Source organism: Phoenix dactylifera, chromosome 1 (assembly GCF_051530095.1).
Source record: "Phoenix dactylifera cultivar Ajwa chromosome 1, Ajwa_hap1_PhDact_Kaust_v1.1, whole genome shotgun sequence".
Taxonomy (NCBI): Eukaryota; Viridiplantae; Streptophyta; class Magnoliopsida; order Arecales; family Arecaceae; genus Phoenix; species Phoenix dactylifera.
This window is the reverse complement of record NC_143190.1, coordinates 11,956,059-11,979,215: the sequence shown is the minus strand read 5'-3', so window position 1 is coordinate 11,979,215 and position 23,157 is coordinate 11,956,059. Positions and strand designations below refer to the sequence as shown.

At 36.4% G+C, this 23,157-nt stretch overlaps 1 protein-coding gene across 1 annotated transcript; it reads left to right on the top strand.

Annotated features, from left to right (window-relative positions):
- The first annotated feature begins 3,240 nt into the window (after positions 1–3,240).
- Positions 3,241–4,731, top strand: LOC103710206 (agmatine coumaroyltransferase-2-like). Its single transcript, XM_008795853.5, has one exon. The coding sequence runs from the start codon at positions 3,309–3,311 to the stop codon at positions 4,644–4,646; it is 1,338 nt and encodes a 445-aa protein (XP_008794075.3). The 5' UTR covers positions 3,241–3,308; the 3' UTR covers positions 4,647–4,731.
- Positions 4,732–23,157: the final 18,426 nt, after the last annotated feature.

Here is a 23,157-nt window from a genome sequence, read left to right as displayed (position 1 = left end):
CATTGGAGTGCTCTACGCGGTAACCGTAGTGATCTCCGCAGCATGACGAAAAGTCATGGCCACCACCGTCCTCGGCGTCAAGCTGCTGCCCTCAAAGACACGAGCATTCATGTCCAACCATATGTGGTAGGCCAGGTATGGCCTCCTGATCCCCTTCTCGACATAGCTCAGACTCCTCATGGAGTCCCTCAAACAGTGTGTAGGTCCTCTGCTGACTCCAACACTTGTGGGGGAGGAGAGGAGGAGCACTCCCTAATCTGCGCAGCCCTGTGGCACCTGAGGATAACATGAGTGATGGTCTCCTCAGCGTCTGAGCATACATCACAAAACAGAGAGGTCCGCACACCTCATCTGGCTAACATCCTTCTGGTCGATAAGCAGCTCTATGTCATCTTTCATATAAACAGGGCCACCCAGGATGGATCAGCATCCTTCAAATCCAACCTCCATCAATCTGTCGAGCAGACTCCGCAGTTACGTCTTTCTACTTAGTAAGATACTCTCTTATTCAATAAAAGTAAAGAAAAGGAAAACACCTCACTTATAATTATCTCATCCCACGTTCATGAAAATGATGATCATGTTCGGCTAGCATATGTTTAACCGTTAAAAACTTAGATTCTCCTTAGCCAAGAATCAACGAGGCAAACAACTTCCTATAGTGAGAGAACAGTAGGCAATATTATATATACATAAACGTATATATGTGTGTGTATATGTATATTGTATATATGGATGCATTGAAAAATAAAACATCAGCTCGTATCAAGTATCAATGTATCGGTGAATGTCAATTATCGAAACAAATTGAGATCCCAGTTTATACTAGGATTGCAATTGAGGTAAAAATGAAGAAAACCACACGTGCAAAGCATATTCCTTCCCAGCTTCTTGCATTGTAGGTTTGCTAGCTGAAAGCTAGTTCGAATTACAAACCTGACCGGATCCAATTAACATCTCATTTGAGTCAAATTTATAAAGTTCAACAAGAGTTAAAAGAGTTCTACTTTGGTTAGTTGCTTGCCCTCGGGATGTGCTTTGCACCGAGAGGCCTGCAGCTCTCAATAACCACCATATGGCCCCATCGCATGGACGGACGGCTGTCTGGTGACAATCAGAATATGCCGTGTTTCGCACCCACCACGATGCACTCTTTGACGTACGTATGTTTGTCCAAAAAGAAGCTTGAGTGTCCGAGAAGCGGCCGTGTCTGGGCTCAAACAGGAGATGGTGGTTCTAACTCACGCCTGGTCGGTGGGAAAGAGTTACGTGCAGATAAAGGGATAAAGACTGGACTCATGCGGCCTCTTTTCTTCGATTCTCGATCTTTGGTCGGGCCTTTGCAATTCAGATTGGAAGCAGTTCAGACAACATATACTATTTATTAGATCTAGCTCGTAAGAAATGCATAGACATTTGGAGAGGGCTGCCCCCACCGGAGGTAGTGGTGGAGATCAGAGCGCGACTGTTGGCGATGAAAGCCTCTCAGACGATCTCGTCGGATAAACATTTGATAGCTTAGGATATCTGGAGCTCCTCATCTGTTCGTGGAGTATCCCGCTTGGTATTTTCATCTGAGAGCTCCCACCTCCGAGTTTCCTCAAGATCAATTTCGATGGATACGTCCTGGAGGGAGGTAGGACTAGGGGTGGTGCGGGCTTTGTTGTTAGGGGCCCGGACTTCAGAGTAATTGTTGTCGGAAGCTGCCACTTGTTTAACACCTCGGTGCCAGGAACGGAGTTGAGAGCGGCTTGAGCGCAGCTGGTTTGTGCTACGTTCGGCACGCTTTGCAGGAGAGAGAGGTTCTTCTGGAGGGTGACTGCAACGATCATTGGATAGATCCAGCAAATTTCCGAAGGGACGGTGATTACCACCTGCTGTTGAGAGATATTCGGACTATGATTTATGGTGGGATGGTGCTCCAGGCGAAGCATGTGTTTAGAAAGGCCACTAGGGCTGCAAAATGATGGCCTTTTTTTGTTGCCAACCACTCGGGAACCACCTCTAAGTAGGAGAGGCGGAGTTATCCTGTACACTCTATGATGTCCTATTTTTTGATTTTTTTACTATATTCGTACATATTATGTACGATTTTCTCGGGAAAGACGGAGAATTCCCATGCACGTAGGGAAAGGAGCGCTGCTCACGGACGAACGGAGATGCTCACAGGATACGTACCGGCCACCAAAAATTAGGTCCGCAGGCCCGCTTGGTCAGCCTACACCCTCCCCCCTCTCCCACCTCTCACAATGTAATAAGAGTGGCCAGATCACTCTGACGTTGTATGTCATCAGTAATGTTTAATAAAAACAATGGAGCATACCTCCCTCGTTCAGCTTTCAAAGAAGACGGCGTCGATCTTTGCGATGGGGGTGATGTGACGGCTATCGAGAGCTTTACACAATCCTCTGCAGTACAAAATATCCACCGCAGAGTATATCTGAACTTTAGTTACTTGCATGCCTTCAAATGTTGATAATATATTGGAGTTAACTGATAGAAGAAAATAGAAAATGTTTAAATTCTCACTGATATCGGGGATATGAATCCTATAACTGGCAGTAAAATTAATAACTTGATTTTAATGGTGATACATCCATAAAAGCATGCATGCATGCATGCGCTAGGCTTCATGGTTTTACCTGGCGCACATGCATGGATCAAGCTTTGTTAATAGGAACTTGATGGAGTAACGGTAGCAAGTGAAGTTAGATTGTTTGATATCATGGTTTATGCGACGGAGCTGCGTGTTGTATGGAAAAGCTTATCTTTCGCAACTAATACTTAAAAAGCTTCTCATTGCATCTTTTCAATCTTTTGAAGTTTAAATATATTTTTTAAGAAGCTAATAGTACTGCAAATTACACAGCTTCATATATTGCTGCACATATGGATTCTACATTGTGGATATCTATGTCTGATTTTTCTTCGCAATTATTAGATATTTTATTTTCTCAGGGTTGTATTGACACTTGAATGGTTTAATAAATTTCCGTTTACCAAAAAAAATAAAAAATTGAAATGGCAATGAAGGGAATACATGAACAGTCCACAAAAAATACGGTTCAAAAATCAGCTCCTACTCAGCCTCAATTTAACCATCCAAGCTTTTATTTTACGAAATCCAAATTACCTGGACCTTCGAGAAAAAAGCAAAACGAGGATCCGAGGACTTGGCAAAAGCATATACCCTAGGCTTTTTAATTAAACAATACACCGATGACCCACTTCTAGTAGCCTATTTAAGCAACAAGACCAGGGAAGCCCCTTCTCATACCTCATAAACAGTTAGCCCATAACCCGAAACCATGCCAAACGACCCCAAAGCCATGAAGGTGAGAGTGGAGAGCTCAAGGCTCGTCAAGCCCTCCTACGAAGGGCACCCTCCCCCAACCACTCTCCGCGTCCCCTTAAGCGTCTTCGACAAGGTCACCTACAACACCCACATTGCCGTCATCTACGCCTTCCGGCCGCCGACCCCTTGCAACTCTACGGTGGAGAAGGGCCTCTCCATGGTGCTCTCCGAGTACCGGGAGTGGGCCGGAAGGCTTGGCAAAGACCCTAAAGGCAACCCGGTTATCCTCCTCAACGATGAAGGCGTCCGCTTCATCGAGGCATCGGCGGAAACCACCCTTGACAAGGCCATGCCCTTCAAGCCCTCAGCGGCGTTACTAAGCTTTCACCCGAGCCTCCACGGCGTGGCAGAGCTGGTCCAGGTCCAGCTGACACGGTTTACTTGCGGCTCCCTGATGGTGGGATTCACGGCGCACCACCTGGTCGCCGACGGCCACGCCACCAGCAACTTCTTGGTTGCATGGGGCCGTTCGTCGCGCGGTCTCGCCATCGATCCGCTCCCCTTGCACGACCGTACCACATTCTTCGTCCCTCGCAGCCCTCCGAAGCTCGAGTTCAAGCACCGGGGAGTGGAGTTCACGAGCAAGAACAAGTTCGACAAAGGTAAGGAAGATCCCTTAAAGGATGACATAGTTGTTTCCAAGGTGCACTTCACCAAGGAGTTCCTAAACAAGCTCAAGGCCCAGGCTTCGCTGGGGTCTAAATCCAATAGGCCCCACACCACGTTTGAAAGCCTGGTGGCTCACCTGTGGAGGGTAGTGACAAAGGCTCGGGGCCTAGATGGTTGCGAGACCACCCAGGTAAGGATATCAGTGAACGGGCGCACGAGGTTAAGCCCTCGAGTGCCCAATGAGTACTTTGGCAACTTGGTTCTGTGGGCGTTTCCTCGGGCGAAGGTGGCAGAGCTGATCAGCCAGCCATTGCAGTTCGCGGCGGAGCTCATCCACGACGAGGTGGCGAAGGTGAACGACGGATATTTTCGATCGTTTATAGATTTTGCGAGCTCCGGCGTGGTGCAGTCGGAGAAGTTATCGCCGACGGCAGACATGGGGAAGTCGGTGCTGTGTCCAGACCTGGAGGTGGATAGCTGGCTTCGGTTCCCATTCTATGATCTGGATTTTGGTGGGGGGAGCCCACCGTACTACTTCATGCCCAGCTACTTCCCCGTGGAAGGCATGCTGTTCATCCTGCCATCGTCGATGGGAGATAGCAGCATTGATGCCTTCGTGCCTTTGTTTTGTCACAATGTCGACGCTTTCAAACATAATTGCTACTCCTTGGTCTTAGCTTGAAGCGTCTCGCATGTCGATCATTATAATATTTTCTCAATAATTGCTTCTCTTATTAAAAAGAAACAAAAGCTCTATCTTCTACGTCCACGCATTGACTTGCCCATGGAGGGCTGCATGCCAATCTACCATGTTACGTGTATTTGAGAAATGAGATTGTTTTCCTTTTCAAGAAACACACAAGACTGCCAATAATCTAACTTGATAGGTGCAGGTCCAGATTGTGATGAACTGTGGTTTTGGTTTATCTCGAACGACATGGTTAATGGAAAAATTTAAAAGGAACGAAGATATCGGTATCTTAGCCAATATAATAAATCTAAGTTAAAAATTATATTTAAATATTAATCTCAATATTTATTATTTAAACATATATTTAAGGAGGTCAAAGGTGATTAAAAAAATCATATTAGCTCATGTCTTATAGTTTATCAATTTATCTTGATCGAGATAATTGAACTGTGTGTTTTTTTGTTTTTGTTTTGAAGATTCATGGAGGAAGTAAGGTACTTCCGACATAATTTTATTAAGAATTTAGTATAGAGAGGTTGGTAGTAGTTGTAATGGTTGAGAGCAGATAGCGAATGGTGTCGTCTCGATGAATTAAGATTTTTACATATATTTTATCAGGTGGTGCCCAGTATCAATATAAAACCAAGATTTGAATCGAGATAAAAATCTTATTCATCATGCATATGAAATTTGATATTGTTTTTTAAAAATATATGCTAGGAATACCACCATCTATATTAGTCCATAACCACCATGATGGGGGGGAGTGGGGGTGGTTACCAACTGACTGGTCCTTCTACTAAAGAATAAAAAAGAAAGCTAATTGACCCAAATTTCCACGGCATTTGCTCTTCCAGGCTCACATGCATGGCAAGTTGTTCATCGAGATTTATTCAAATGGTAAACGTGTGGATAAGGAACAAAAATTATATGGGACAGATACTATAAAATATTTATGCGGTGGGACTTTGTTTCGTCATATTTTCTCTAGCGTCCATCTCAAAGAGAAAATCCAAATCAAATAAGAATAAAACTCCTACCACTAACTGAGTCCGTCAACCATATAACTTTAAAAAAAATAAATACAAGATGATTAATTGCTTGTTGTGTATCATCTACCAATGTAGTGTATACTGATAAAAATTATATATGTTCTTAAAACCATGTATCAATTTATCTAAAAATATGTATCGGATCACTACTCGATGTGTATTAGATAAGCTTGCAGTATGATGGAAAAATACAATCAAGAAATAATAATGTTGCAAACTTTTTTTCCTCTTTATGTAATTAAATGGGATATTACCCACCAAGCAACAATAATCTCTACCATCTACTCAAACAATTTACAAACAAAATAATCAAGCAATCTACAAATAGGAGACGACATAATTTTTTTAACATAAAAAATCTTTTGATGTGAAGAAAAAAACTATAGAACCTAGTCTAGCCAAAAACTTTTATTATTTAAAATAATAAAATTACAATATATCCTCTCTAGTTCAACTAGAGACTGCACAAATATCATCAAGATTTAATCTTGGCTTCTACAATAAGAACATTTATACCAATAAAGTGAATTTCAACAATAAATAATAAAATAGAGGATAAATCTCACCAAGTATTGATGCTTGAAATAATCAATGGAGAAATCTTTTCAAATATTCAAATTGTTCAACCTATAACTCTCAATACCAGAAATAATATACTAAAATTTCAGCCAAATCTAGATAAAATCAATTATCCGATCATTCGACAAATTAGCATTCATTTTTTGTATTTTTTTCTATTTTCTTCTTATTTTATTTTTTGTTTTCACAGTCACCGTTACTCGAATTCTTACGGTTACTATACTACTAGGCCAAGTTGTTTTTGGAAACAAAAATACTAGCGCATTATCTTATCTTTTTTTTAAAATGATGTGGGTCCCAAATAAGGAGGGACTATAACAATAAAATATGTATCAGAAAGTCAACGAGTTTGTATTACTAGTCATGTAGTGTGTATTGGTAAATATGATATTTTGAAATTGTGTATTAATTTGTTTGAAAATATGTGTTGGATTGCTAGTTGACTAATTTGCTAAGTATGTATCATCTGACCATCTACCTAGATATATGTATTGACTAGTTAAATAACTAATTTTTTTGGTATATATTATTTGGCCATATAGTATGTACTGCAATTTTCTTTTTTTATTTTTTTAATTATGAAACTAACAACTCTATTTGTAGAAGGAATCTATAACTTTTAGATTTCTTCTTTAAGATGCGCACTAAAAGAAACATGGCAAAATAAGAAGCCCGTCCTATATTTTTTGGTGCCTTCCCTGTATGATTTTTTTTCATAGATAAGATGCTTTCCATCTACAAATCATAATGATTCATTTATGGTATGGCCACCACTATCTAATGACCCCATTGAAAGAGGTAGCTTGTTGTTTAAGAACCACTCGATCTTGATCATCGCATAACACATGGGCTATCGTGATTAGGAGATTGTGATTGTGATTAAGGCCTTGTTTGGGATTATTGTTGGCAATAACATTTTTGGAGCTTTTGGAAGTAGAGCTTTCGAAAAGTACAGCTTATGAAAGTAAAGATTTTAAAATGGTAAATGTGTAGATAAGGAACAAAAATTTTATGGTACGGACGCTATAAAATATATTATGAGGTGGGACTTTTGTTTCGTCATATTTTCTCTAACATCCATCTTAAAGAGAAAATCTAAGTCAAATAAGAATAAAACTCCTACTACTAACTGAGTCTGTCAACCATATAACTTTAAAAAAAATAAATACGAGATGATTAATTGCTTATTGTGTATCATCTACCAATTTAGTGTATACTGATAAAAAATTTATATGTTCTTAAAACCATATATCAATTTATCCAAAAATGTGTATTGGATCACTACTCGGTGTGTATTAGATAAGCTTGCAGTATGATGAAAAAATACAATCAAGAAATAATAATGTTGCAAACTTCTTTTTCCTCTTTATGTAATTAAATGGGATATTACCCATCAAGCAACAATAATCTCTACCATCTACTTAAGCAATTTACAAACAAAATAATCAAGCAATCCGCAAACAAGAGACAACACAATTTTTTTAACATAGAAAATCTTTTGATGTGAAGAAAAAAACTATAGCCAAAAACTTTAATTAGTTAAAATAATGAAATTACAATACATCCTCTCTAGTTCAACTAGAGACTGCACAAATATCATCAAGATTTAATCTTGGCTTCCACAATAAGAACATTCATACCAATAAAGCAAATTTCAACAATAAACAATAAAATAGAGGATGGATGTCACCAAGTATTGATGCTTGAAATAATCAATAGAGAAATCTTTTCAAATATCCAAATCATTTAACCTATAACTCTCAATACCATAAACTACATGCTAAAATTTAAGCCAAATCTAGATAAAATCAACTATCCGATCATCCGATAAAGTAGCATTCTTTTTTCTCTTTTTTTTCTATTTTTTTCTTGTTTTCTTTTCTATTTCCACAGTCACCGTTACTCGAATTCTTACGGTTAATATACTATTAGGCCAAGTTGTTTTTGGAAACAAAATTACTAGCACATTATCTTATCTTTTTTTTAAATAATGTGGATCCCAAATGAGGAGGGACCACACCAATACAATATGTATCAGAAAGTCAACGAGTTTATATCATCAGTCATATAGTGCGTATTGGTGAATATAATATTCTGAAATTGTGTATTAATTTGTTTCGAAATGTGTATTGGATTGCTAATTGACTAAGGCCCTATTTAGAGGAGCTTTTGGAGGGCCAGAAAGCATTTTCTGGCCCTCCAAAAGTACTTTTAGATGAAAAACTGTGTTTGGTAAATTTTTCAAAAAGCTGTTTCAGCTTGCGGGAAGCTGAAAACAGCTTTTGGAAGGAAGCTCCAATTTGGAGCTTTTGGGAGGAAGCTGTTTCAGCTTTTTCGAAAAGGTGTATTTTTGACAAAAATGCCTATATTAAAATAACATAATTACATAGTTTATCTTTTTATAAACCTAAAAATCTGCTGGAGCCAAAAACCCAAGCCGTCAGACTCCCTTCCGTAAGAAAAGGTATTTTTTTCAATTTTTGTATGCATCACTTGAACCACATTTTAGAAGAAAAAAATTTTAATCCTTTTCCATACCTACCAAAATTAATCTATTATTTTTTTTTATCATCAACCTCGCGGCCCACGCTGAGGTCCTCCTCGAGCGTCGACCACGAAGAAGAGCCCCTGGACCGCAGAAAATTATTTTATGGAAAATTATTATGGGAAATTAATTTTATACTAATAATTATAATATTTTATACCTTTATTTTTGTATTATACTATAAATATAATATCATATTATATTATATCATAATACATTAATATGTTATGTTAAATAATTTAATATTATGTTATATTATAAAAATTAATTTATACTAATAATTATAATATTTTATACCTTTATTATTGTATTATACTATAAATATTATATTATATTACATTACATTATAATACATTAATATGTTATTTTAAATAATTTAATATTATGTTATATTATGAAAAATTAATTTATAATAATAATTATAATATTTTATACCTTTATTATTGTATTATACTATAAATATTGTATTATATTACATTACATTATAATACATTAATATGTTATTTTAAATAATTTAATATTATGTTATATTATGAGAAATTAATTTATACTAATAATTATAATATTTTATACTTTTATTATTGTATTATACTATAAATATAATATATATTACATTATATCATAATACATTAATATGTTATGTTAAATAATTTAATATTATGTTATATTACCCAAATATTAATTTACTCTAATAATTATATTATTATTATGCTATATTAACATAATATTATTTTATATTACAATAATATTATACTATATCGTATATTTATGTATTAATTTATGTTATGTTTTATTATGTTCTGTTGTATAATACTATGCAATGTCCTTTATGGTAATTTTATCATATAAAAGTACTTTCTGAGTTTGTTTTCCAAACACAAAACAAAGTACCACAGCACTTTACGAATGTAGTTACCAAACAACGAACAGCTTTTTATAACAGCTCTACTTCCAACAGCTCTACTGCCAACAGCCCCCCAAATAGGGCCTAATTTGCTAGGTATGTATCATCTCCATCTACCTAGATGTGTGTATTGACTAGCTAAATAACTAATTTTTTGGTATATATTATTTGGCCATATAGTATGTACTGTAATTTTTTTTATATTTTTTTAATTATAGAACTAACAACTCCATTTATAGAAGAAATCTATGGTCCTGTTTGGGAGAGCTTTTGGAGGGCTAAAGAGTACTTTCTGGCCCTCCAAAAGTACTTTTAGATAAAAAAATGGTGTTTTGTAAAATTTTCGGAAAGCTATTTCAGCTTTTGCGGGAAGCTGAAAACAGCTTTTGGGGAGAAGCTCAAATTTGGAGCTTTCCAAAAATGCTGTTTTCAACTTTGTCGGGAAGCTGTTTTTTTTACCAAAATACCTCCATTTAAATCTCACTTTTTTTTCTAAAACCCTTATCCCGCCTTTTCCTCTCTCACCCATCCTTTCCCTCTCCCAATCTATCTTCTTCTTCTTCCTCTCAATGCCGCCGCCTCTGTTCGTTCTTCCTCTTCTTTTTTTTTTCTTTTTTTTTTTGTTTTGGGAGCTCGTGGCTGCCCATGGTGGCAGCCACCACCCATGGCCGGCGACCCCTCTATATTTAAATAAAATAAAATAATAAATAAATAAATAAATAATAGTAATTATTTAACCAATTTTATCACCTAGCTAGAAAATGTGTTAGAGAGATAAATGGTCATTAAAAGAATAAAAAATTATTTTACACTAATAATTATAATATTTTTATATATTTATTATTGTATTATACTATAAATATAATATTATATAACATTATATCACAATACATTGATATGTTATGTTAAATAATTTAATATTATATTAAATTATTATTTTATAATACATAATGTTATAGTACTATATTATAATAATATTATATTATATTATATTAATATTATATTATATCATATATTTATATATTAATACATATTATATTTTATTATGCTCTGTTGTATAATACTGGTAATGTCCTTTATGGTCATTTTGTCATACAAAAATACTTTCTCACTTTGTTTACTAAACACATGTTAAAGTACCAGAGCACTTGAAATGTAGTTACCAAACAACAAACAGCTTTTTATAAACACTCTGCTTCAGGCAGCTCTACTTCTAAAAGCTCTACTACTAACAGCTCCCCCAAACAGGGCCTATAACTTTTAGGTTTCTTCTTTAAGATGCTCACTAAAAGAAACATGGCAAAATAAGAAGCCCATCCTATATTTTTTTTCTCTGGTGGCTTCCCTATATGACTTTTTTTCATAGATAAGATGCTTTCCATCTACAAATCAAAATGATTCATTTATGGTATGGCCACCACTATCTAATGACCCCATTGAATGAGATAGCTTGTTGTTTAAGAACCACTCTATCTTGATCATCACATAACACATGGGCTATCGTGACTGAGAGATTGTGATTGTGATTAAGGCCTTGTTTGAGATTATTGTTGGCAATAACGTTTTTGGAGCTTTTGGAAGTAGAGCTTTCAAAAAGTACAGCTTATGAAAGTAAAGATTTTATAAAAAGTTGTTTACTATTTGGCAACTACATGTCTAAAGTACCATTGAACTTTAACATATGTTTAGCAACCAAAATAAGAAAGTACTTTTGGTATGATAACATAACAATAAAGGACAGTACATAATAATGTATAGTGGAGTATAATACAATATAATATTACATACTATTATATATTAAAATATTATTATATATTATAATATTATTATAATAAAGTGTAATATAATATTGAATATTATAGTATAATAATATAACTTAATGTGATATAATATAGTAATGTATTATTAATAGTACAATTTTATTATAATATATAATATAATGTAATGTAATTCTATAAATATTATAATGGATTACATAATATGGTTATATTATAATAAAATAATGTTATTATTGTAATAATATGTTATATTATGCTTATAATATAATATAAGAATATAATATATTACAATTATATATTATTACAATAATATAATATATTATACTTTTTAATCTAATAATATAATATAATACAATATAGTATATTATTAATTTATTATATTATGTCATATTTATAGTATAATGATATGATATGATATAAAATGTAATTATATGATTTGTTGATGGGTATTTTGGTCATTAAAAATATTTGATTGAAACCAAGATAACTTTTTAATTTTTTACGAAACGCCACTATAATATTCAAAAGTGCTTTTGGAGGTACTGAAAAATTCAAAAGTCCCCGAAAGTCCCAATGGGATTTGGGGAACTCCTCTCTTTAGCGCATGACCTGACATATGATTATGAGATGTTATTAAATTTGATGTTGAGTTAGAATGATATTTTATATTATCACCATTGTTTAGAATCGATGCTTCTAGCTGGTTGGTGACACCTATCATATTTAACATCAATTTGGGTTAGGTCATTAGCAGAAAGAGTATTGTTATGACAAAAAGATTAGGATGACCTAAAGGTCTATGGAACAAGTAATGCTAGCTGGGTTGGTGTGATACACTTTGAGTGGGGTTTTTTCATTTCTAATCCTTGACGACCAGCCACATACCGATTTGTTTCGCCAATTCTTTTTTGGTTAGTTAAAATTTTCACCCAGGAAACGGGTCAGGACTTCGCCAGGAACAAGGATTTCACGCCTAACCACCCTTTAGACGCCTCCCTTTCACCTGTCCCACGGTCTGAGATAATACCAACTCTGACAGTGTCCCGGATTGACTTGGCCGTGCAGTGTTGCTAGTCCACCAGACAATAGAGATGCTCTTAAAAAGCGTACGGCTACCAATTTTTAAATCTCGATATACCAATCATCTTGATGGAGGGTCAAGAATGCACTCAACCTGTCTCCACCAACCTAAATATCGACATCTCGGTCAATATAATAAACATAAAATAAAATTATATTTAAGGAGATAAGAAAAAAACGATTGAAAGAAATGAGTCAAAAGTTCAATTTCGTGCATTTTATTAGTTTATTTTGGAGGTGCTAGATACTGATACAAACCAAGATGTCAATGAAGTTGAAAATCCTGCTTTTCTGTATATCTGACATTTGAGATGGTACCAACTAATTCATCCTTCTATTGAAAAATTCAAATAAAAAATACTGATTAATCTAAATTTCAGCGGCATTTGCTCTTCTTCACTCACATGCACGATTAATTGTATATGGAGATTTATGTTAACGGTAAATATATAGGAATTTGGATGCTTTCAAGCTCGAGAGTAATCTATCGAATGATAACAATCCATGTATGACCGTCGTTATCGAATGGCGATGGATATCAATAGATGGCATGTTGTTTTAGGAAGGGGGTCATACGGGCTGGCTTTGCTCCTACTTGTGTGTGAAGCATTTTTTCTTTTTTTGGAAAGGATTGAAGCAACATGTTAAAACTTTGGTGGCCGAATATGACACATGCCAAAGGATCAAATATGACCCAAGAGCACCTCCAGGACTGTTGCAGCCACTTTCCATACGAAACTGTGAGAACCCGTGCGGGTGTGTGTTTAGTCCCACATCAGTTATTCGCTGGGTAGATCTTGGGTACTTATACAGGATCAAGCAACCCAAATAATACCTTCCGGCCAGCCATTTTGGGTGAGGTCCTGGGTTGTTACAAATGGTATCAGGACGGACCCGGCTCATAACCAATGTGGAATTGGGGACATTGCAGCACGGATCCATTGGGGCTGACCACAGGCTAATCGTGGTGTTTGTGATTAGATTTGAATAGATATAAACCCTTAGCCTGACGAAGACGTCAGGGCTTGAACGGGGGGAGTATGTGAGAATCTGTACGGGCGTGTGTTTACTCCCATATCGGTTATTCGCTGGGTAGATCTGAGTACTTATACAGGATCAAGGAACTCAAATAATACCTTCCGGCTAGCCATTTTGGGTGAGATCATGGATTGTTACAGAACCTTATTTGGGAGGCCATTCAATCATGGTCATCACATAACACATTCAGCTCTCCTGCCATGAGTTGTAACCAGGAACCCCTGAAGCCCAATTAGTAACAGTAATAATCTAGGATAGGCATTAGCGACTAGATATATAGTTGGATATCAATAGACACTTGCCGGCAATGGAGGTCAGGCTGGACAATCGCATGTAAATTGAGGGAGAGCAGTATATCTGACTAAAGTTTGATGTTTTAAAGGAAAACCGCTAAACCAATCTATCATCAACCAGTTTCCGACTATTTACAAAAAGCCTATAGATGTGCAGGGAATTACAGAATGGTCGAGAATACTTTAGTTGAAATTTTTAAACTAAATAATAATAATAAGAAGAAGAATTAATTTGGTAGACAATGTCTGATTGTGATTTCCTTATCTTAATCCTTGAAAGTCCTGAAGGGATTTGGGTTGCTCCTCTCCTTGAGGTTACTAAGATAGAATACTTTTAAATCCGCTGCATATGTATTAATTGAATTAAAGTGAATTTTTTTAATTATCATTGATGATTTAAATTAAGCCTTTCATAGAGCTGATTTCGGATCGGATAGCAGTATATTCATATCCATATTTGTTTTGCTTAATAAATACAAATACCATATTTATTTTAAATGGATACAGATGCAAATCGGATACCAAAAGTATGTATATAAATACGAATATAAGTCCGATATTTAAATTTTACGATCACAGAATCAAAGATATTATTAAGTAGATAATACATCAAGTTAATAGTATATTAATATTATCATTTGTTTCTTGTAAAAGTTCATTAGTGCTATATAAAATAAAATAGAATTAAAAGTAGAATCAAATATTCGGATACTAATCGGATAGTTGACTATTTATATTTATATTTTTTTTTTTTGACGAATACAGATATGGATATGGATATTAGTCGCATGCTCAAACTACTGTCCACATCCGGATGATTCGAATACGAATAAATAAAGATGGATGTTATCCAATCAACTTTCACCTTTGACTTTCTAGCGGTGGTTGTGGATACACATCAGATTTAGCATCAATTTAAGTTAGGTTAGGTCAGGTAAGGTCACTAGCAGATAAGAGCACCTGTCGAGATAAAACCTAGAGATCTTTAGAACAGGTAATGCCAGATCGGGTTGGTGAGCTTTTCTTGGTTGAGTAGTCCGGTGGTTTAGTTTCTGATCCATGACGAGTTAGTGAGTGAGTGAGGACAAACCTATTTGTTTCTCCAATTATTTTTTAAAGGTAGTCATTCTTTTCTCCAGGACGATCGGGAACCAGGACTCCGTCAGATTCGCTATCAACACCTAAAACACCAGGGAGGGACGACGACTTGACGCCTAACCTTCAGGCACCGCCCTCTCACGTGTCACGGACGTTTTAAAGGTCTCCACCCATGTTTTGGCTGGGACTGTGGTAATGAATTGCAAACGCATCGTCTAACGCGAAGAGTGCAGGTGAGACAATGTATACTGATTAGCTGCATGAAATGGTTTGGGGACAATGGCCCTTTGGACGATATATACTGCCAGTTGACGTGAGTCATCATGCACATAAAATCTTATGCTTCAAATGTATATATTAATGGCAAACTAATAGCTGTTATGGCCACCAAATTCCGATCGGGTGATCTAAAGGATGCTGATGGATCCTCATGGAAGATGGAGAGATGCTGATTTGCACACAAGAAGAAGATGAAATGTCGCTGAGGGCCCTATGATGCTTAAGTCAGAGGCAAGACTTCGGAGAACAACATGAAGAGATCCTGGAAAGAGAGTAGAGAGTATAGTAAAGTATCACGTATAGTAAAGTATCTTAGAGCCGTTGAGGTCAGCTCTTTCACCCGAGAGCCATTGATGTCTACTTAAGTTGAGATCTACTCTTTAATTTGAGAGATGTTAGGTTGACTCTTTGACCTCAGAGTCATTGGGGTTAGCTTTTTGACTTTTACCCTCCTCCAGCTCCAAATTCAGCCTATGGAGGCTTTAAGCTTGGAGGTTGGCTTTTTGTAAACCATTATTGCTTGAGGTCGACTTGTGGTGGTCGTAATCTACATGAGATTGGCTTAAGAGCTGTTAAAGCTTGAGGTCAATTATCAAAACTTTGCCCTCCATTCCCAGCCTTTAGGCCTAAGCTATGGGAGTTTGACTTCTTGAGTCTTTTTTAGCTCGATTTTAGGAGTCATTGTTGCTTGAGGTTAGACGTCGGACCCTTTCCCCCCATTCTCAACCTTACAAGGCTGAGTTGTTGGGGGTCTAGCTTGAGGTCAGACTTAGGGAGCCGTTATTTGTAAGAGATTTCTTTTTGAAATTTGAAATGTCTCCCATCAACAACTATCAAACCGTCCCTCCATTTAAACTAATTATGAAGAGCCGCCGAACTCAACGAACAACTCATTTAAACCTTTTAAATAGGGAGATGTTGGGCTCCAACATTTCCTGATGCGAAGCCTAAAAAACAAACCCGACGGGGAGGGAGAGATAAGGGAGTTCTCTCATCTCTTATTTCATATATATATTTCAGCTTTGTTTTTATCACAGTTTAATGCACAGTGATTCTTTCAAGACTTGTTTTCTTTCTTTTCTCAATCCTCTCTTCATCGTTCACCTACTATCATGTACGAGCATACAAAAAAAAATCTTGCCGAGTTCAAGAGAAGTTATAGTACTGTGCACGTCTATAAATTCAACAGTCCGTTGTATCTTAGAAAGGGATCGCTAGAATCCGGTGTACGTAGGGAGGTGAATCTCTTTCAAAGATAGTGACTACATGCCTCGGACCGACTACAGGTACACATCGGAACATGGTTGTTTCAGTAAAATTAAATTATTTGTGGTTTATTTGAGTTCTTTTGAGGTGTTATTCCCAACAATTTTTTGAAAGAGATTCGATTCCGAAACACAAAGATGGAAAAATTTAAGAACTCATTAAACGATATCTTGAAACTCGAGTCATTCAACGGAAATAATTTTGTTAGATGGCAAACAAAGATGGAGTCTTGGTTAGACACATTAGATTTGTACAATGTGGTTTCAAACGATCCTTCAACTAAGGACCCAATGGATCATGAACCCGGCAGATCAGCTACTAAATATAAATTTGAAAGAGATAATCGTTTGTGCAAAAGTTTGATACTTAGTACACTAAATGATAACTTATATGACATCTACTCTAGAGCTGAAGGTACAGCTAAGATGTTGTGGGATAAACTTGAGTCAAAATATGGTAAAGAAACCAAATCAGAAGAGAAGTTCATCATAGGAGAATATTTTTCTTACAAAATGGTAAATCACAAATCAATAATTGATCAAACACATGAAGTCCAAAATATAGTGGCAAAAATCATCGCAATAAGAATCTCTATTGATGAGAGGATTTAGGCGGCAACCCTCATAGAAAAGCTCCCATCTTCCTGGGTGAATTTTAAAGTCTCTTTGAAGCATAGGAGACGCATCCTCTCTTTGGATCAAGTACTAGTGTCCCTTCAAATAGAAGAAAAATATAGGAATAACCATAAACATGACTTAGGTAATGACTTAGAAGTTAGTACAAAGGCAAATTTAGTGGAAACAAAGAAAACTAACTTTTTGAGGAATAAACCTAAGAAACACTTTGAGAAGCCAAAACTGAAGATTCAAAAGGAATTGAGCAAGAGAACATGTTATGTCTGTGGAAAACCAGGACACTATGCCAAACAATATAGACAGAGAAAGGACAAGGTCAAGGGGCAAGGTGACAAAGTGACTCCTTAGGCAAACATGATAACCAGTTCTGGCTCTACTGGAACCGAGGACAGGTTAGTAATCTCAAAATTTGAGTTAAATCTAGCATACAATCCAACCGAATGGTGGATTGATGTAGGAGCTACTGTCCATATTTGTTCTAATACTTTCTCTTTTTTTTCTACGAGGAGGTTAAAGGGAGAACTGTGACCATGGGCAACTCCAGTGTTGCACAAGTGATTAGAGAAGGAGAAGTAAAATTGAAGTTCACATCTGGAAAATTTCTTACTCTCCATAACGTGCAACATGTGCCAGATGTTCGCAAGAATCTTGTTAGTGGTTTTCTTTTGAGTCAGTTAGGCTTTAAATTAGTATTTGAATCAAACAAGGTTGTAATTTCCAAAGGTGAGACATTTGTAGGGAGGGATTATGTTGCCGATGGGTTATTTAAATTGAGTATATTACCATGCAATAATATGAATAAAAATGTTTCTTCTCCACTTGTTATGCATATCGACTCTTTAAAGATATAGCATAGTAAACTTGGACACGTGAATAACAATACCTAAAAAGAATGATGAGTTTAGATTTAATTCCTAAATATAATTTAGAGAAGAACAAAAAATGCGAAATTTATGTTCAAGCTAAACAACCTAGAAAACCCTTTAATTCAACAAGTAAAAGTTCTAACCTTCTTGATTTAATGCGTAGTGATATTTGCAAGATGAGCGGTATTTTAACGAGAGAAGGAAAAAGATACTTTATTACCTTTATAGATGATATATCAAAATACTGATATGTATATTTAATAAAACTAAGGATGAAGCCTTAGAAAGATTTAAAATTTATAAATCAGAGGTTGAAAATCAAACCCAGAAAATAATTAAAAGACTTAGGTCAGACAAAGGAGGAGAATATAGTTCAACAAAATTTGGGATTATACATGAGACTACTGCCCCCTATTCTCCTCAGTCAAATGGAGTTGCTGAAAGAAAAAATAGAACTTTTATTGACATGATTAACTCCATGCTTACTAGTTTTAGTCTTTCCAATAATTTGGGGTTGTCTTGCAAAAGTTAAAATTAACTCTAGCAGGATGATTAAATTGTCTCTTAAAACTTTCGATGCAGTTTTCATAGGGTATGAAGAAAATAGTAACGCATATTGATTCTTAGTAGTGTACCTGACATTACACCAAACACTATTAAAGAATTGGCTGATGCAATATTTTTTGAGAATGTATTTTCTCTGAAAGAAAAGAGAAAGTTAGAAATAGAAGAATCTTCTAAATCACAAAATGATAACATTGAAATAGAACCCCAAGTCGAACTCGAAAGGAGCAAGAGACCTAGGATAGAGAAAAAGCTAAGGGATGACTTTTACACATTCCTTGTTGAAGATGAACTTTTGACATATGCTGAAGCGATGAAATCTAGTAAAGCACCTATAGGAGGAAGTCATTAAAAGTGAGATGGAATCAATCCTTTCACACAATACATGGGTGTTTATCGACTTACCTCTAGGTTCTAGACCACTAGGATGCAAATGGGTCTTTAAAAGGAAACAAAATCATGATGGATCCATTGGAAAATACAAAGCTAGATTAGTTGCTAAAGGTTTTAGTCAAAAGAAAGGAATGGACTATTTTGACATTTATCCTCCAGTCACTAGGATAACTACAATTCGAGTGCTTATAGCATTGGCAGCACATCATATAAACTTGAAATCCATCAGATGGATGTGAAAAACACATTTCTTAATGGCGAGTTAGACGAAAATATTTATATGGAGCAGCCAGAAGGTTTTGTAGTTCTTGGTCAAGAAAATAAAGTGTGTAAGCTAGTCAAATTTTTATATGGACTAAAACAAGCTCCTAAATAGTGGTATGAAAAGTTTAACCAAGTCATTTTATCATATGGGTTTAGCATTTGTGACTTCGATAAATATGTATATTGGAAAAATATTTGATAGGTCTATTATTATCCTATGTTTATACGTAAATGATATTTTAATTTTTTGTAATGAATATGGCACAATTTTAAAAGTGAAGAAATACTTAAGTGACAATTTTGAGATAAAAGATCTAGGATTAGTTAAAGTAATCTTAGGAATCAGAATTACAAAGACACAAAATGAGATTGTTCTGAGTCAATCTCACTATGTTGAAAAGGTATTAAAGAAATTTGGATACAAAAATTACAAGCCAGTGGGCACCCCATATGATCCTAGCATAAAATTAAAGAAAAATGGTGGGGACAGTATTTTCCAATTAAAGTATACTCGATTAATTGGAAATCTTATTGTATTTGTCTAACTATACAAGACCTGATATCTCCTACACTGCAGAAGACTAAGTAGATACACCAGTAATCCCGATAAGACACATTAGGATGCAATAGAAAGACTTATTAAATATTTGAAGGGTACTATTAACAATGAAATATATTATTCTGGTTTTTCCACTGTACTAGAAGGGTATAGTGATGCTGACTGGATCTCTGATTTCAAAGACACTAAGGCTACTAGTGGATTTATTTTTACACTAGGTGGTGGTGCAGTCGCTTGAAAATATTTCAAGCAGACCTTGATTATTAGATCCACCATGGAGCCTGAGATTTTAGCCTTAGAGTTAGCTGGTGGAGAAGCTGATTGGCTTAGGGGTCTGTTATCAGATATTTCCATGATGGATAAGCCTATTCCTGCTATTCTAAGTAATTGTAATAATCTGGCGACTATAGCAAAAGTAAAATATAAAAGTCACAACTCGAAGTCGTTTAGGCATATTGAGCTTCGATATAAAATTTTAAGGAAGCTCACCTTTACTGGAGTTATAACTTTAAGTTATATTAAATCAGTAGAAAACTTGGTAGATCATCTAACCAAGGGCTTGTCGAGAGGACAAGTTCAATATGCTTCGAGGGAAATGGGTTTAAGGCCTATTTTTGAGTCACCATCAGCAGCAACCCAACCTATCTGACTGGAGATCCCAAGATGTAGGTTCAATGGGACAAATAAGCTGACTAAGTGGCTAGTAGGAGCACCAAATTTAAAGTGAACTAAGTTTACTGCCCATCTCTATGGAGCAGGTGCTCAACTGCACTAGACAGGAGGATGGTGTAATGCCTTAATGATATCAAGGCTATTATAGCAGGGTATAAAGTTGCAATATACCCTTGGAGATATTACCGATATGAATGTGACTGTGGGGCCGCAGTCAAATAGAGAATTAAGGCTTGTTCTCTAAGAGACACTCACAAAATAAGATACATGCACACGACTGTAATGCGTTACCCTGATGGAACTTAGGGTCTCTTGAATAATCTTCTCTGCATCTTGGTCCGACAGACACCACAGGAGCACTCCATTGTAGGATTTTCGATACAATGTTTTCATTTGAGGATCGTAATGGGGTCAACTCTTAGCTGTTCGGTATTTTTAAAATCTACACATAAATTCCAAGTTCAAGACTTTGTTCACTTCGGACCAGTGTGAATGGCGAAATACCAACTAGATGAAGGATCAAGTTCGAAAAACACCTTTCATCGAAAGCTAAGTGTACTGAATACTCATACTTTGAATTTTCAAAATTTTTATCATTTTCAAAATCATCTTTAAAAAATCGAAATTTCAAAAATGGTGGACAATGTAAGAGGTTTCTTTTTAAAATTTGAGACGTCTTTCATCAATGGCTATGAAACCGTCCCTCCATTTAAACTAATTATGAAAAGCTGCCCGTTGAAGAACTCAACGGACGACTCATTTAAACCTTTTGAATAAGGAGACGGTGGGCTCCAACATTTCCTGATGTGTAGCCTAAAAAAAAGACCTGACGGGGAGGAAGAGATAAGGGAGTTCTCTCATTTCTTATTTCATAAATATTTTTCAGCTTTGTTTTCTTCACAGTTTAATGCACAGTGATTCTTTCAGGCCTTGTTTTCTTTCTTTTCTCGATCCTCTCTTCATCGTCCACCCACTATCGTGTATGAGCACACAGAAAAAAATCCTGCCGAGTTCAAGAGAATTTGTAATATTGTGCACGTTTACAAATTCAACGGTCCGTTGTATCTTGGGGAGGGATCGCCAGAATTTAGAGCACGTAGGGAGGCGAATCTCTTTCAAAGACAGTAACTACACGCCTCGGACCGACTACATGTACTATTTAATTTAATGTGAATCAAAAGAAAATGACGTCGAAGAGGTACGCATTGGAACTTGTTGTTTCAGTGAAATTAAATTACTTGTGGTTTATTTGAGTTCTTTTGAGGTGTTATTCCCATCATTATTACACGAGGTTGCTCACTCTTTACCTTTGCCCTCATGTTGAGATCGGACGAGTTATTGGTTGATGCCCGATTGATCAGGTAAGGCCTTTCCATTTTTCATCTAAGGCTAGGCTGAGCTAGGACTTTCCACCTCGGCTGGCTTAGTTCTCGATTGACTAGGTCAGACTTTGCCACTTTTGATCTGACCTAACCCAAGCTAGAATTTTTTATCTCAGCAGGCTTTGTACTAAATCGATAAGTCGAGCTTTGCCACTTGCAGTTCAAGCCTAGCCGAAGTTAGATTTTTTTACTTTGGTAGGCTTTGTTTTGCCACTTTCAATCCTAGCTTAGCCTGAGCTAGGATTTTTCACCTCAACAATTCTCAAGATTGGTTCCATGGTTGTCGCCTTGTTGCCCTCAAATTGGTGGTCCTAGGATGAGTCCCGTGGTTCCCACCTTGTTGCTAAGGTTGGCGGTCCTAGGATGAGTCCTCTAGCTCCCACACTTTGGCAGTGGACCTTAAAGATTTGAATTTTGCAAGGTTGTACCCTTTAAAAATTAGATCTCATGCATTTAAAACCATTCAATTCGCAAGTGGTTAGATCATGAATATACAATTCACACATGGCATATATGTGCATACACCTATTTGAGGCCTGGGAGATATACAATTAATAGCCTGGCCAAGCTACGATCACCTCGTTGCCCCACTTGGGTTACAAACCCATGCCACTGAGCTTGGCATGCCAATGGAACCAGAGGCTCTGAAGAGCATGCTATGACTTGTGAAGACCAGAGTTTGCAAAGAAGTCATGTCCCACGCGAAGACCGGAGTCCGTAAAGAATCCATTTCCCACATGAAGATCGAGTTTCACTTGAAAAGCGCCTCTATTATACAAGAGGCGGAAGATGTGTGAAAATCTGGGTGTAGAGAGCCTCTGTGCATTGTGACGAGCAGAATAGGAGTTGGTCCACAGGTTTGGACGTCCACTTCATCTAGAAGCGGAGATGCAGAGAAAGATTGCGGATGACCATAGTGACAAGGTTGAAGAAGCCAACGGACCTCTTTTTTGGGCTCTTTACAGGTCTCTATTCATTTCTCGGAGATGGTGCCAATCTGTTGCCACCGAAATCCGATCTAGTGATCTAAAGGGTGTTGATGGATCCACAAGGTAGATGGAGAAGCACCAATCTACACACAAGAAGAAGATGGAAGGTTGCCGAAGCTAATCCGATCAGGGGCCTTCCGATGGTTAAGTCAGAGACAGAGGTTTGAGAATTAGCGGAGAAGAGGGAGAGAGCCTGGAAAGAAAGAAGAGAGTATAGTAGAGTATTATGTATATGTTGTATACCTGATACCTTAAGCTCTCTTTTA

Coding starts and splice junctions, on each gene's coding strand:
- LOC103710206 (XM_008795853.5), top strand. CDS start 3,309: ATGCCAAACGACCCCAAAGCCATGAAGGTGAGAGTGGAGAGCTCAAGG.